The sequence below is a fragment of the Leptonychotes weddellii genome, chromosome 1 (assembly GCF_054177405.1).
Source record: "Leptonychotes weddellii isolate Sample4059 chromosome 1, ASM5417740v2, whole genome shotgun sequence".
Lineage (NCBI taxonomy): Eukaryota > Metazoa > Chordata > Mammalia > Carnivora > Phocidae > Leptonychotes > Leptonychotes weddellii.
In genome coordinates this window covers 188,032,616-188,049,512 of record NC_138369.1, presented here as the reverse complement: position 1 = coordinate 188,049,512, position 16,897 = coordinate 188,032,616, and the positions used below count along the sequence as shown (strand labels likewise).

Sequence of the window (16,897 nt, the reverse complement as noted above, 5' to 3'; positions counted from 1 at the left end):
TTATTTCACTTAGCATAATCTCCTCCAGTCCCATCCATGTTGATGTAAATGTTGGGTGTTCATCCTTTCTGATGGCTGAGTAATATTCCATTGTAGATATGGACCACATCTTCTTTATCCATTCATCTGTTGAAGGGCATCTCGGCTCTTTCCACAATTTGGCACCAAAAAATCCCTTATACATATCCTGATACCAGACAATAGTGTTGGCAGGCGTACCATTAATCAGCTGTGCAGCATTCACCCTTTTGGGGGGGTGTCACTATATGGGGGAAGGTCATTTTGGCTTTTATGTCAATGAGGCTGTGGCGTGATTGGTCTTCTGCTGTGTTTGGTGCTCCAGCTCCAGCACGAATCCTGACCTTCAGTGGCACAGTGACTACTCCATGGATGAAGGACATCGCCTTGCCTTGTAAAGCTGTTGGGGACCCTTCTCCTGCAGTAAAATGGATGAAAGACAGGTAACCAGTAACCTAATGTATGCCTTTAGTGAAACTGTAAGAGATTACACAGACATACCAGGTTGGGTCTGGTGGTCTAATGCTGTATGCATTGCCACTCATGAAAATACCGGGAAACACCAACTCTTCTGAGACGGGAGAGGAGGTGGAGTGAGGGTGGAATCTTGGCTTTAGTGCTAAAAGGGTCTGGTGTGTTGCGTCTATCTTCCATAAATTCAGAGCCTTTAAATTCATAACAGAATGCTTGCAAGGAAAATAGCCTAACCAATCCAATAATCTCTGTACTTTTTCATATAAATTTCCTGTGTAACTGAGATGATCATGCCCAACATCATAGGAGACCTGGCACCTGTCTTTCTCCTTATAAGATAATAGTCCAACTAACCCTACTTCAAATGCTCTGAGAAATGACTTTAAGAGACAGAATGCATTAGGACTTAGTTAATATAAAATCTGGTTTTCCATACTCAGAAGTAATTATTAAAATAATAGCAGCCAAGATAGGAGGCAGAAAGTGGGTGAGATGTATTCTATCCTGTACCTTTTCTAAGTGCTTTCTCTATGTTCAGAAGACAAAATTAGGATATAAATAAAGAGCTGACAATTCACTAATGAGCATGGAAATTTGATATAAAATGGATTCAGAAGAGTGCCTATTTTAAACAAAAGCACTTAAAAGACAAACTATTGAAATAATGGTCTTGGTCCAGGGACCACTTTTCTCATCTTTTAAAATCAGTTAATCCAAGGAAGTAAATAAGCTCCCAGGGTCAAGAGCCATTCTGCCTGACGTGGGGATGGCTGGACAGTTGCCACCGTGGTGGAGGTTATAATGGGGAGGGAACTCTTTTGTTCTAGGACCAACACATGACCCCTTGAGAGACCACAGTTCACTTTTTTGGGATCAAAATCATTAAGAACTGTAAATCTAAGTAAGTCCACAAGAGACTGCCACATTTAGTTGTCCCTATGTGATTGGGTCAAAATGGCATTTCTGCCCCAGAAGGAATTCCCAAGAGGAGGTGGCTGGTGTCTACATGGTGGAGGAAGGAGAGGCCCATTCAGGATGTGGCGTACATTGACATATTTGAGAGCCAGAATCCCAGCCCTTGTCACAGATCTAACCTCCACATAGCATGCTCTACAAAGAATGAAATTCAGCTATTTGATTGATTGTTTTTGTCATGTAATCACAATTTAGTTCCAAGTGTGTTGTTGACCTCAGAGAGAGTCTTTATGCTTTTCCGCAGCCTCAGCTAATTTGGATTGTAATTTCTTTAATCTGTGCCCTTTTTTTCCTGTGAGGTAGTAACGGGACACCCAGCCTAGTAACGATTGATGGGCGGAGGAGCATCTTCAGCAACGGGAGCTTCATTATCCGCACAGTGAAGGCGGAAGATTCCGGCTATTACAGCTGCATCGCCAATAACAACTGGGGATCAGATGAAATTATTTTAAATTTGCAAGTACAAGGTACAAAGTTTGAGGACTCTTTTTATGACATATTTACTATGTATGCCTATATGCAAAGAGTAAAATTGAACAAACTTAAAAATCAGCCTTTCTAAAGAGCTAATTGCTATTTTCATATTACAGAAAAATACACTTGTTCATTTTGGAAAATGTAATGCAGCAAATCAAAGAAAATAAAAACACTCATAATCTCAAAGATGACGCTATTTATATTTTTGCATAGAGAGAACCTAGTCAAGAATAATGAGACTGAGAAAGTCCTTGATAACTTTCACTAATTGCACAGTTTACTCTACATATGTGTAAGTGGAACCCAAAAAACACAGACAAAAAATAAGTCTGAATTGAGTTCTTTCATCTACTAATTAAATTTTTATATGCAATGTACATTAAAAGGTCACGAACTGAAACTCTTAAGTGTATTGCTATAATATTTAGTTGGGTTTTTAATACAGCATATGTGGTTTTTCTTGATATCAAGCACAAAACGTACATGACAAATTCAAGATAGTTAAATTAAAATCATGTGTAAAATCCCAAATGGCCACTGACTGGGTTCAGGTTTGGATGCACTGTGATATTTTATTAGTAGAAAAACCAAAGGGTATGCTTCTTGGGACTTAAGTGTTGTCACATTAGTAAATCACAGCGAGTAAAAATAAAATCAATATTGTCCTCAGTGGGAGGGAAGAGGAGGAGAACAATCATATTTTAAAAAAATAATGCAAAATTGGTCTGAAATTTCAAGTAAATTGGAGTCTATAGAATTCCATGGTGTTTCAGAAGATGGACATGATATCGTGACTCTAAATAGACAGGGCAGGTTTTCACGCCTTTGGGTTAATATATATGGGCCTCTCTCAGAGGAAAAGAGATGGACATTTTATGGGAAGTTTCTCTACAATTTGGATAACCTGATTTTGAATTTCTTCAATGTTTCTGTCCTCGGTGCTGATCCAAAATAATACTGAGGCCCATTGGTTAGAAGTATGTGTTCTTCAAACCTTGTATGAATGTGCAAGTTCTTGTACACAGCCACTCAGTGGCACACCTTTGATTTCCAGAACAGAGCGCGTGTGTGTGTGCGTGTTTGTGTGTGTGTTGCATCTTGGGGGAGTAGCTAAAAAAGTGGAAACTTTTGCAATTCTTTTTCCCACTAGCCACTCTCCCCTACCCTTTCTCCCTCCCCTACTCTTCCCTCACCCAATCTCCCCTCCCCCACTCTTCCCTCCCCCGTCGCATCCCTGGGAACAGAACAGCTACGTGGATGCAATTTATCTTTCTCACTTGGATCATGGCTGAAATTCAGAGTACTGTGAGCATCTTTAGTAAGTTTAAAGAAGATTTCAATCAGTGATGAACGACACAGAAATTCAAGGAATCAGTGAGGAAATGAGTTAGATATAAACCCAAGTAGAAATGTGGTTGAATTTTTGTTAAATAATAGATTCACTCTGCTCTATCTCTTTAACCAAGGACATCAACTAAATAGACATTTTGACAGAAGTGAATTGCATATTTTGGCAACCTAAAACACTTATTTAATAAATGGCTGTTAAAAATGATTTGGTAAATGGCTGTTCAAGCAGATTAAAGGTGTGAAAAACTAATTCTTGTTTTCTAAAAACTGTTTCCTGTCTAGTTCCACCTGATCAGCCTCGGCTTACAGTGTCCAAAACGACATCTTCTTCCATTACACTCTCGTGGCTCCCTGGGGACAATGGGGGCAGTTCCATCAGAGGTAAGAGCAATAGGTTGCCCACAGTAGTTGACTGTCACTACCCCCAGGCTGATAAGTGACACATCTCCATCAAGTAATTGTTATGTGTTAGTTATAATTAATTCTCCCACCACCTAAACAGCAAGCCACACATCTATTTTTATGGTATTGACTGAAACCCATCATTCATCCAAGGCATCCCATTCACAAAATTACCATTATGCCTCCAATCTGAGTGAAAGATTAATGAAGGCAGAAAAGAAAGAATTTGGTAATCTCTCCCCCAAGATTCTGCATACTGTTTCTTCCCCATGTTGTCAACACTCCATCATTCATTCACTCCTGTACTCAATCATTCATTAAAGTAATTAGTAATTACCAATTTAATTTAACTAGTAATAAAACAGTTATTGTTCCAATTTATAAAGCACAAAAAGATGGAGAACCTAGAGTTTAGGTAGGAAATGATCTATCTGTACAAAGCTTTTGCATTGAGTCCATAGCGGAAAAGAATAAAGGAAGTCTGTCCTGAGGAATGATATAGTGTGATAATTGTAGCCTGCATATAGTTGGGAAAACATCATTCTGAGCAAGCTGTGGCCACAAGAAAGGAAGAGAACCTAGAGGTCCTAGAGCACATAGAAGGGGACTTCCAAAGACAGAGGACATCCTTCTTCTGAGTGAGGAGGGTGAGCAGACAACTGGAAATAGGGGGTCATTTCAGAGTGAAGCCAGCACTGCCCTGGAGCCAGCTCCTTCCAGTTGATGAGAGCAAGCTGTCCTATCTCTTCCCCGCCTTATACCCAGTGATTGCACCCAGGCGGAGAATCGTTACACACCCCAGAAATCAGAAATGCTACTGGTCAGGGCTTTATTATATTTTTGAACAGCCAGTTGTTAAACATTTATCAGCACTCCGCTGAGAGAAAGGGAGGATCTTCCTTTTTTTTTTTGGAAAAGAAAAAAGTTAGATTTTTTTTTTTTTAAATAGTAAGCTGATTGGGATAAGGTTGTGTTTGTACGTTTGAAGAGTGTGGGGAAGATTTGTAACAGCTACCATGTGAAATGCACAGGGAGTCATTAATAGACCAACAAAGTCATTGCCAAGAGAGAGTGAGGCCCTATCTGCATATAAATATCCCAAATTGTGGTGGTCACAATTTCACAGTCTCATGACCTTGTCAAGTGGTGCCAGACACCTGGAAGGAAGACTGGGTCACCATTTACCAGAGCTGCTGACTGGCAGAACAAGAGCGGCCAGAGTCAGAGGAGTGAGTGCAAATAGGCTCCTGGTGGAAATGGTCTACAGAAGGTTCTAGGCTGGTTAGAGAACATTGTTATGGAAAAAAAAAATGGAGCATCGAGGGAAGAGTTCAAGGGACTCTAGGACTCAAGGCTCAAATGAAGTAGAGTTTGGGTTCTGTAAGTGTGAGAGCCTGGGAGAGGTGGTACAGGAATTGTCAGAGCAGAAGGTCTTGAAAGTGAAGCCAATTTTGGTAATGAAGAGCTTCCAAGCAAAGGCAACTGGGGGTCCCTGAAATGCAGTGGTAGCCAAAGCCATTGGCACGGGGCCTCCTGTTGCCAAGGGTTACAAGAGCTTCCCAGATGCGATTCAGGTGGAGGACATTAAAAGGAAAGTGTTCTCCCCATGATGTTCAGGGCAGCAGGGAGGTGGTTTAGGCAGAGTTGGAGTGGAAGCCAGGTAATGACAGTGGGAGCATGGGGTACCCAGATCCCTCACCCAGCTGTCAGATAATGCAGGAGCTTTGAGGGGTGCAGATCAAGGATACTGAAAGAGAAAATGAGGCTCAGAAAGGAGGAGGGACCCCAAGGCAGCAGAGGGCTAGAGGGGAGGAAAGGAGCAAAGAGTAGGGAAGATGGGGATCCTGACCACAGAAGAATCAAGGACAGGTGACCTCCATGTGAGAGGTCTGCAAAACACTTGATGCTTCCAGTGTGGGCCTAGGAACCTCTACAGTGTGGAGTTGAGAAGTGCTTTGCCTGTGTTAAAAATGGAGCCCCGTGGGCTGGAGGGAAGATAGCAGTCCACCAGCGTGAGGACAACATGCACCAGGCAGACTGGTCCTGGGTTGCCTGGGTGTGAATGTGGAGGAGACAGGGATAGAGAAAACAGGACCTGTTTGCCCACCCCACCCCCTCACTGGCCCAGGAAATGGCTGGGGTAACAGGGATGGCGGCCATAACAAGGAGGAATATCTTAGTGATCACAAGGGCCAGGAGATCTGGCTTCAGATTCTGAAGTTGGGGTTTGAATCTTACTGACTTACAGGACCCTGGAATGGTCACCTCTCCTCTCTGGACCTCAGTGTCTTGCTCTGCACTGTGGAGATAATAATCACTGTGTCCTAGAATTATATGAGGTAATGAACATAGCAGGCTGAGGACAGTGCTTGGCACCTGGTGAGCACTCAAGAGAGGGACAGTTGATGTTCGTGGTCATGGAAGTACAGATGATAGTGGTCATGTACAGAAATGAATTTTTGGAGGGATTTTTCAGACTAAGGAGAAGCCAGGTGAACATTGAAATGTTGGGATGGCTACAGGATTTAGAGCTGTTTCCTTAGTGATCGTGGACTGGGTAGGGTATGGTTGAGGAGATTCCTACCCCCTTGAGAACATATCCCTTTTCCAGAGCTTCGGTTCTCTTAAAAATAATTCAGCTCAGTTGGTTAAGCGACTGCCTTTGGCTCAGGTCATGATCCTGGAGTCCCGGGATCGAGTCCCACATCGGGCTCCCTGCTCAGCAGGGAGTCTGCTTCTCCCTCTGACCCTCCTCCCTCTCATGCTCTCTGTCTCTCATTGTCTCTCTCGCAAATAAATAAAATCTTAAAAAATAATAATAATAATAATTCAGCTCAGACCATGTTGATACCCAAGGATTCAGGCACATATGCCCTGAGGGCAAATTTCTAGAGACTTAGTGTCCATCCTCTGCTACCTGCTACACCTTTTAAAAGGAAATGGGGAGAAAGTGGTTTTATTTCACCACACCAATTAATGATACACCCTAGTAATGTCTGGCGTGGCCTAAATACTAATGAGAACATCATCACAGCACTCCTCCCAGCCTGGGTTCAATTTCCTGGCATCAGGAAGACTTCAGATGTTCTCTTCCAAAGATACATGAACGAGGAGAATTCTTATCCCATACAAAATGCCAACATCCACCAACCCTAATAGAAAGGAAATAAGGCTCTTTTGAATATTTCTTGTGTTCTGTAGGATACATATTGCAGTACTCCGAGGATAACAGTGAACAGTGGGGAAGTTTTCCAATCAGCCCAAGTGAACGTTCTTACCGCCTGGAAAATCTGAAGTGTGGTACTTGGTACAAGTTCACTCTTACTGCCCAAAATGGAGTGGGACCGGGACGTATCAGCGAGATCATAGAAGCGAAAACGTTGGGGAAAGGTATCTATGCCTTCTGCTGTCTGCATTTCCTCTGCTTTCCAGATTGGATGGGGGACTGCAGTCACAGATGATGCATCATATATTTGCACGCTTGTCTGTGAGTTTGAACTCTGTTATTCCCAAAACGGGTTTGGGCATGTTGCAGTGTAATGAGAGAGATGGCTGGTCTTCACAGAATATCCTGGTTCTCTTACTTCCTTATCTCATTTGCAGTGAAAAAGAAGAGCGTCCTTTGCAAACCAAGGGCTTCAGTGCCAACATAACGTGTCCTGGCTGGGTCGCCATGACATATGTCATTTACCCTCTCACCTTCTAGTGTGACCTTCCCCCTCCATCACCCCATGCCCCTCTATCCATAACTTTCCCATTGCCTCCAAGGCCCCACTTTTCAGGTGGGAAATGATTGGGGTAGACTGTTGACCTTTAATGTGAATTGGTTTTTTAATCTGAAACATGAACCTTTGAGCAGAGGAACCCCTGGTGGGCGGAAATGGCACTCAGCGGTGAAATTGCAGTCTGGGGCCGCCAGTAAGGGGAGGGGTGCAGTGGCACAGAAGTGTAGATGAGGCAGTGAAGAGAGGGTCTTTGGAGCTTCCCCTCATATCTGACCCTCATCTGGTGCACAGGGCCACACTGGATAGCAAAAGAGCAAGAAATGGGAAGGCAAAGGTGCTAACTTGGATCTGCCACCTGAGTTTTGGCTAAGATGCAGCAAGGGTTCAGAGGATGAGGGATTGATTTACGCAGAAGTGTATCCATCAGGTCCCTGGGTTCCAGTAACAAGTGCTTGGATCGTAAGAGACACCTGTTGGTACTTCCGAAATCCAACTAGACTTCTCTTGAGTCAGGTCCATCCACACGAGAGTGGAAACGGGTCAGCTCAGCACACAGTATGGGTTCCTTCAGAACCACTCAAGGAAACACATACATGAAAATAGCACTGTTCTTAGGAGCTCTGACATACACAACAGTAACCTCTACCCACCCAATTCTCCCTCTCATACTCAGGTCACTGTGGTTGGAGACAGCCCATTGGTCCATAGGTCCCTATAATAGTGGACACATTGGGACTGGTCTATGACCCAGACTTGGGCTGAGCTCCTCGCCCAGGTGGGGAAGGCAGCCAAGGGCTAATGCATGACCGTGCTGATGGCCGGCATTCATGTATCCCATGAGCTGATCCCCACTGTGCATTCTCCCACAGAGCCCCAGTTCTCGAAAGAGCAAGAACTCTTCGCCAGCATCAACACCACACGCGTGAGGCTGAACCTCATCGGCTGGAACGACGGCGGCTGTCCTATCACCTCCTTCACTCTGGAGTACAGACCCTTTGGGACCACGGTCTGGACCACAGCTCAGCGGACCTCTCTCTCCAAGTCCTACATCCTCTACGACCTGCAAGAGGCCACGTGGTACGAGCTGCAGATGAGGGTGTGCAACAGTGGCGGCTGCGCAGAGAAGCAGGCCAACTTCGCCACGCTCAACTATGATGGCAGTAAGCTGGCTGGCTCTGTGGCCCTCCCACACGTGCATGTGCTTACTGTCCCTTTCCCATCCAACATTCATCCTGGGCACAGAGCGACCAGTGCCCTCAGATCCCTTTAGGCTTCGGGGTCAGTCAGCGGGCTCCCCGTGGGGCTCCCTAGTTCACTGTGTTCGCGGGACCATGGCTCTGCTCCAGAAATAAGGGACCGAGGGCCACTGGGAATCTCCTTAGGGAATCATGGTGCAGGAGTGATTTCTCTTCGGGCTGAAGGATTCTTTACCTTCCCTTACCAAACACGTGGTTCTGTGCATTTGTCAATGACTGTGTGCTAACCCTGCTTTTGTTGTCTCCCCACCCGTTCCCCACCCCATCCCAACCCACATAACTCCGTCTCTGCTCTCATTTAGCCCTTAGACTGCATGTGCAGAAACAGTCTTCATGGGACAGGAGCTTCTGGTAGTCCCTGAGCAGAAATGCAAGCACTGGCGAAAGTAATATAATACCACAGGATGTTAGTGTGTGCCCCACCCCGCCCCTCCCCTCCACACACGTGCAATTTGCTTGGACTTTCTGAAAACCAGGAGAGGTATCTTGTGATGTTTAGTCAACCAAAAATAAACAATAGAAATTTTTATGCTTTTTTTCCTACAACTAATATCAAAGGCCGTTGATTGATATCTGAACAAACGCCCAACCCAGTGAAGCTGAAAGATAGTGGGTCATTGATTGTTAGGAGGTTAGGGAACTTCAGAAAGTCTTAAATAGCATCATGTTGGTGTTGATCTCTGCAGCTTTGCAGTGACTTTCACTCAGGGAAAAGCAGTGATTGAGTTAGGTGCTCAGTCACAAGGTAAGACCTGCTGCAGTTCATCAGGAGGTTGGGAGCTCCTCCCCCGCCCCCCCCCCTCCAAGCTTTCTGGCCAACGCCACTGACCAGGTCAGACCACAGTGTTGGATGGCCCAGCCCAGAAAGTCTGAATCCGAGCAGACTAACTTTCTAGCCCTCAGTTACAAGTGACGTCATTCAAGGGTGTCCCATCCCAAACCACCACCCACAGGCAGAGTAGCCCTTCCTACTGGCTTTCTCCTCCAACAGGGTTTAATTCTTTAATCTTACAGAATAAAGGACTTTGACCTACCAAACACTTTACTTTGCATTTAAGAGTTCCCCAAAGTCCTCTGCCAGCAGGTACACATTTGGGCAGTAAGCATATTTCTTACTTTAGCTTATTGGCTTACATGAATTGACTTACGATAATCACATGCTGTCACGAAGTTTCTGTATAATGTAGATGCCAGAGCGTGGGCTTCAGTGTGCACAGTGGTGATATGGTCTTGCTAATCTTTTAATTAGAAACCACTCGCAAGCAGAATTTGAAACTGTGGTTCAAACTTGGAGAGCACTCTGCAGAATTTAAATGCTTGTCTTCTTAAAAAATGATGCTCTCATTTTATCCAGGATCTTAGATTATAATCATGCAAAAGTTCTGTGAGCTACATTTAAATTCCTGAAGTCTGAAATAACTTTATTACACTAGGAAATAAGATTACGTATTTATACTTTCCTTGAAGAGGATCATGGATTTCTCTGAACCGATCTCAGGGATATATAGCTTTAATCTCTCTCTCGTCAGATCTGACTGAAGATTTCCCTTTCATTTGGGGAGAAACAAACATTGACAGTTAGCCTCACGCGTATGCCAGTCAAATCTCCGATTCTTCCATGTCTGTATTTGACTCTTTCTTCTGCCATTTCCTTAGCCAGACCGTTTGCCTGTGTGCCTCTGCTGCCTTAGTTTTGCAGACCAGCTTCACCTGCATCCCCTTACGTGGGTTCTGAGCATCTGCAGACGTGGGTTTCCAGCTAAAAATAATGGCACATTTGGAAGAACACTTTTCTTGACCTGGGCTGCTAACATAGGGGACTGGGATTCAATTATCCCTGCTCTACTTACTAAGTGCAGGATAAAGACCATTTTTGCTCGGGAGGAAATTGCATTATTTTTGCATTATTTTTCCTAAACAGTTGACTTCCTGGCCCTTGTTTTACATGGAAAATACAGTGGGATGGAGCATCTTATGTAACGGAAGGTGCCAAAATGCATGCCCCGTAAAGTGCAGATGTATGTTTGAATCTCTGCGCCTGTTATATTCAGCCTCTGCCTAGAAAGCAGCTTCAAGTAGCTCAGAGTTCAGTCTAATTAGGTGTTTCCTTATAATTCTAAATAATCTGAATTTCCTAACACTGTATAATAATGTCTGATCACTAAGGAGCTTGCTTTGGAGACCTAGATGCTTCCTCTTTGAAAAGTTGTCTGCAGCTCTTACACCCTAAAATGAGAGTTTCTAAAGTAGGTAAAAAGCAGGTGAATCACCAGACCAAAAGGGACGCTAAGCTTCTTTAAGCCAATATATCTGGTCCAGTCTCCCTGCAGACTCCTGTCCACTGGCCAGACCTATTGTTGCTCCTCTGATGTGCAGGTTTTCAAGCAGTTGTACTATGGGGGACAATTCCAGCGAAATGCATGTGGCTTTTTTAAGCACCTAGCCTGGACATTGTGCTTTCAAGTGCCTGCACCTAGCAGTACATTGCAAAATGAAGTCCCTTTCAAAGAAATGGGCTTCAGCCTTTGTGCAAATCCTGATTTGATGTTTTGTCAAGTAAGTTGCAAGTTGGGCAGAGGAGGGGCATGAGAAAGTAAATCAATGAGCCAGGACCTAGGTAAAGAACTCCTTTCATTTCTCATCATCCTGGACACCCTTGGATCACACAGTGCGCCTCTTGTAACCATCATCCCTAAACCCTCCGCCATGCTGTCTTCATTAATAGTCATCTAACACCATGGCCCTGCTTTCAGGTACAATCCCTCCACTCATTAAGTCAGTTGTCCAAAGCGAAGAAGGCCTGACGACCAACGAGGGGCTCAAGATGCTCGTGACCATCTCCTGCATCCTGGTGGGGGTCTTGCTGCTATTTGTGCTCCTGCTGGTGGTGCGGAGGAGGAGGCGGGAGCAGAGGCTGAAGAGACTGAGAGGTGAGTGGCGGCCCTGCAGTCACCTGCTCGCACCACTTTGTCTGGACAGCCGGCCTGGTGGGCGCTACCCCCCAGGAGAAGGGCTTTTATTCTCTAGGTCAGGTTCCCCAACTGCCAGACTCTGTGACGCGCCTTCAGCAGGGCTGCAGATCCTTAGGGGAAGAGTCACATGGATGTTACTACCCAACACAATCAGACATTGAGGGAGGGTCAACCTCACACTGGTCTCCTAAATCCTAGAAATCAGCAAAGACAATTATTTTCTCATGGGTCTTTCAACTCTGCTCACTTTAATTCTCAGCCATCGCAGCAAGGCCATCAATTATGGCGTCCTTTAAAAAGACCTATCACATTTGCTGTGGCAATGAGAACTATTTTATTGCCAGGAAGTGGAAATTGAGGGCTTATGGTAAAGCACTGTGAGGCAGAAAACACACACACTTTCCCAAATTAGAAATGTGAGCTAAAGCTCAGTGTAAGAGTTTCACTCAGACAACAAAAAAAACCATGGAAGACAAGAGCCTCGGCCAGACGAGAGCCATTGTGAGCAGGCACTGTTATTATTATGTCTAGCTCGGTGAGGTCCCGGTGACGAAGCTATTTCTAGCTTCTAGCCAAGAGCCCTTCCTTGCCCTTGCTCTGCAGTGTGAGGAAAATTAGCTTTTTCCGACATGAAACCCCATGCAGGAAGAGTGGTTCCGAGTCCTTTGCTTTTCATCTGTCAGAGTATTTAACGAAGCCCGTTTTTTGATAAAATGCATGGACACGATGTTCGCATTTCATCAGTCCAGTGCGGAGTAATGTCAGGCAGCATCCTGCATATTCCTCAAAGTTACATCCTGAGGAACAAGTCTGGAAGCCCAGTCCCCAAGACCTATCTGTGACATCCCCAGACATCGCTGATACCAATGGAAAACATCGACATCTTCTGCAAACACTTCAGTTGGCTATCACCTGATGAGAGCAGCAGAACATGGTGATACTTTCTCTTGTCTGTGCTTATGTGAAGCATTTCTCTTTATGTGGCCCTAACACAGCTTCCTATCAATTTGCTTCCACTTAACTGTAAAATTAAAATATTTGAAGTACATCATGCTCCATCTGTACATGTTAATAGCCCTTCCATTTAAATGTCCCACAGCCCCATCATTCAGATGAGCCACCGGTCTCATTGAAATATCCTTGCTAAATTCTGTTAACCACTTATTTAATTTTGCAGACTTACCGTAGTAAATCCTATATATCCTAAGCACCATGCTTGGTGCTTGATGTATCAAGATGAAGAGAAAGAGCCTTCTGAACTTTGGGTTTAGTGTGGGAGGCAGACACATGAGCATCTACCAGGAAAAGAACAAAAATGTCATGAATATTAAAATAGGGCTTCAAATAAATCCTACATATGCTCAAAAGAAGAAGCAATTAATCCCAACCGGGAGAGAAAGGGACACCATCTAAGAACTACATAAGAGCAACATATTGCTTAATATGTTGAGAAATCCAGTATAAGGTGAACTGTGTTGGATTACATTCATAAGTGCTCATCACTAAGATACCAAAAGGATGTTTTCTAACCCTTTCACAGACAACAAAATCCCATATTCTGGACTTTACAGACAATATTATTGAGGAGCCAATAACTGACAGACCAGCAAGGATCTGTCCTTGTTGCATTTAGATGGCCAGATCTAGCTAGCTGCATTTCAAAGGTTATGAATTGTTCATGTAACATCTTCTAAAACCAACAGTGAATTTTTTTTCTTAATCATTTCCATTTGATCACAAGGGTTTGGCAGCAAATGCATTAAACATGAAGGTACCCCTTCCTGGTATTCTACCACCCTCTGCCAAATTCACCATTCCTTTCCCCCCAGTTCTACTGAATTACTCCTTCCTTCCCAGCTGTTGTTTAATTTGCCCTATTCTACTCATAATCTAAGCACCCCAGTCTCTAAAGATTCTGAAGATGCCTCTAACTCTTACCAACATATTGGGCTGTACTGATGGTGGGCCCATGCACCTTTACTGTTTTTCTTAACAATGTCTTATCATTCAGGGATTGTTTTGCAAGGGCTCCTGCCAGAAAATATCCTGGGACTGGCACTGTTATTGTGGACATCTCTACTCCTAGACACCAGTATTTCATAAAGGCTTTTGGTAAAGAAAGCAGTACATCACATCAGAGAGCACAATCTTTCCTTCCCCAGAAATGGTTTTGTTTTCTTTGTGCCCGAGGAAAGACAGAGCCCACACAAAGGTTTCAGCAGGAAGAAAACAAATACTGTGGGAAAGAGTGTTTATTTATGCAAGATGCTGGGGAGCAAAGAATTCCAGGGACGCTAATTGCTGAAGTTCAGGAGTGTCTGCTGTCTTGCATTTTGTATGCACTTCGCAAAGCCTTCCAAACCCAGAGTCGGACAAGAAGGCAGTGAGAATGCAAAAGACCGGGCATCCAATTCCACGTGCTTCCTAACAGCACGTTTTATTTATTTATTTATTTACTTATTTATTTATTTATTTTATTTTATTATATTATGTTAGTCACCATACAATACTTCATTACTTTTTGATGTAGTGATCAGCACATTTTAATGCAGACGCACAGAAGTAAATTCAAATCAACAAACCACATCTGCCATGTGCGGGCTGTCACCGTTTTTAAAACGAACATAAAAGTTTCTTATTAACCACTTCTATATCTTGATCACAAGGGTTTGGTTAGGTCCCAAAGAGAAAAATGAGGACTACAATCCTGTCCCAGAACCATAGAAGCTGACACTCCAGTGGCAGTAAGTAAAGGCTTACAAGAGACAGATATCTTTCTCTAACTGTGAAAAGTGCACCATGAAAGAACAGAGTAGGTGACATAGGTTATTGGGGGCAGGGGGGCTGGTCTTGCCCCCAAAACATCTCTCTTTTAGTCCAGCAGAGCCCACACAATGTTAATTAATGACATAAAATGTTTCCAACTCACTCATAGAGGAAAACTGTAGCCAGAGCTTAATGTAGTAGGTGCCTACCTATTAAACAGAGCTCAGTGGTAGAATCACCTAGTTACAATCTGACCCACATAAGGCACAGATCCTGTGCCTGGATTAGAATGAGTTCAAATATATTTACAGATTCAACAGAAAGGGTTGCGTCATACAATATTTTTATTGTCCCAAATAAAGACATTTCTAATAATATGTCAATGTTGCTTGAACAACCACCAATAAGGATCAAAACTGGAAATAAAATTTGGATTATAGAAAAATATTGTGGGATTCCTAATGGACACTGTTAGAGTTACTATTTAAGGTCAACTTCGTATTTTTGACCTTGTTTGATTGCTAGATGTTTATAAGCAAGGTATGTTTTACCATGTAGACAAACAACCTAGTTAGGTGAATATAACATAACATTCTTTTAGGTAAAAATGAAGAAAGAAGGAAGGAAGAAAGGAGGGAGGGAGAGAGAGAGAGGAAAGAAGGAAGGAAAGGAAAGGAAAGGGAAGGGAAGGGAAGGAAAGGAAAGAAAGGAAAGGAAAGGAAAGGAAAGGAAAGGAAAGGAAAGGAAAGGAAAGGAAAGGAAAGGAAAGGAAAGAAAGGAAAGGAAAGGAAAGAAAGGAAAGGAAAGGAAAGGAAAGGAAAGGAAAGGAAAAGAAAAGGAAGATAGGACTCAAGCAATTTAGCCAACCTATATTTCTTCCTTCCTGAGAACTTTACTAATTTTAGAGCATAGCGACCTCCTAAGTCTAAATTGTCTGCAAGTGCTACATTTTAAAAAAAATCTGTAACCTTATCCAGGAGTCCAGAAGCCATATTTTGCTTGTAATCATGCCCTGATTTTTCCCCACTTATAAATCCTTCAAAGTGCAAGGTTACAGAACAAATCTCTGGCTGGGTCCATAATCCCAGAAGCCCTAACCTTGTAAAAATTTGATTCCCACATCAAGTAATCAACACCAGTATCACTAAAAACTTCCTCCTTTAGTGTGAGTCTACCCAAGAAGGTGCAAAGTTATGTTGGCACCAGCCAGTTGGGTCAACTGGCATGCCAAGCCTAAAAGCTACTTCTGGAACTTCAAATAAACTAAAGATAAAAGTCAATGGAGGATATAAAATTTGACCATGCTTCTGTGGCAAAATGCCTTTCTTCCTGTGAACAGAAGCCTAGTTATTTTAAGCATGCTTTGAAATGGGTTAATATTATAAAAACAGATCAGTTCTGGAAGGCCACTCCCAGAGAGAATGTGGCCTCGTGGTTCTACATGGGCTCAGGTGAAGGGGCGGGCCATGAGGGATGGCCAGCATCTGCTGAGCTCCAACATCCCATTCATCTGCTCTGCAAATGAGCTAAATGCTTTCCTTAGTTGTAAGACCAAAAATTCGCTTGAACTTTAATAATCTAAAGGAAGAGCAGTGTAGAGACTTCTTCACCAAGCTAATGAATGTCCAAACTGTGGTTTATTTGAGATCAGAAACATGTGCTCTGAAACTTTATTTCTCTTCCTTCCTTCCTTCTTCCTTCCTTCTTTCCTTCCCTATTTCCTTCCTTCTTTTCTTTTTTTTTCTTTTTTTAAGCCTTAATTTCTTAATAAAATTATTCTTTCAAAACTCCAAATTTGCAATGGGAGAATTGAGTAAAAGGGGTCTCTGTATCAGAGTGGGGAGCAAAGGAGCATTAGGATGGCAGCAGGGCCAAGCCAAGGGCAGCCAGTGGAGCGAGGTACAGAGAGCGGGTAGTAAGGAGGGAGAGAGTTGGCGTCAGGCCTGGCGCCTTGCCCCCCTGGGTGTTCTAGTTGGTCGGTGTTTGTACTTGCAGTTTTCTTAGATTGCAAGTATATATTGTTTTCTTTTTTGAATATTTATTTAGTTGTGGTTTTTGGATCAGCTTTCATAGCATGCTGATGATTGGAAGTCCTATTTGTCATCTGGTAAAAAAACATAAATGCAGGCTCATAGCTCTTACGAAAAGATCTACTTTATGAGACCCATTTCAATTCCACAGAAAAGCAGGGATTGTTGTCAGGGAGTTTGCAAAGAACTCTTGATAGATAGTAAAGCTAGTAAAATCTGCTACTCCCAAACTGGTTTTTATTTTGGGGGGTGTGCGCAAGTCACTGCCCAACAGAAGTATGAACCTAAGTATATTCCACTTTACTTAACTAGAACTTCAGAAATGAAAATGTAGTCGTGTGGCTATGAATAGGATTTATCTTTTTTAATGAAACATTTGGGCACGCAAAATATGAGGCAGCTCAGACTCTCAGTTGGCAGAGCTGTGGTGCTTGAGACTTGCCTTGTGCTCT

General features: G+C 43.3%; 1 protein-coding gene across 1 annotated transcript in view; it reads left to right on the top strand.

Annotated features, from left to right (window-relative positions):
* DSCAM (DS cell adhesion molecule) overlaps positions 1-16,897 on the top strand; it is a 482,198-nt gene that overhangs the window by 424,123 nt on the left and 41,178 nt on the right. The window contains exons 18-23 of the mRNA XM_081819866.1: positions 277-461; positions 1,771-1,934; positions 3,577-3,675; positions 6,898-7,086; positions 8,291-8,581; positions 11,431-11,607. Coding sequence (XP_081675992.1) covers positions 277-461; positions 1,771-1,934; positions 3,577-3,675; positions 6,898-7,086; positions 8,291-8,581; positions 11,431-11,607 — 1,105 coding nt within the window. The remainder of the gene's footprint in view (positions 1-276; positions 462-1,770; positions 1,935-3,576; positions 3,676-6,897; positions 7,087-8,290; positions 8,582-11,430; positions 11,608-16,897) is intronic.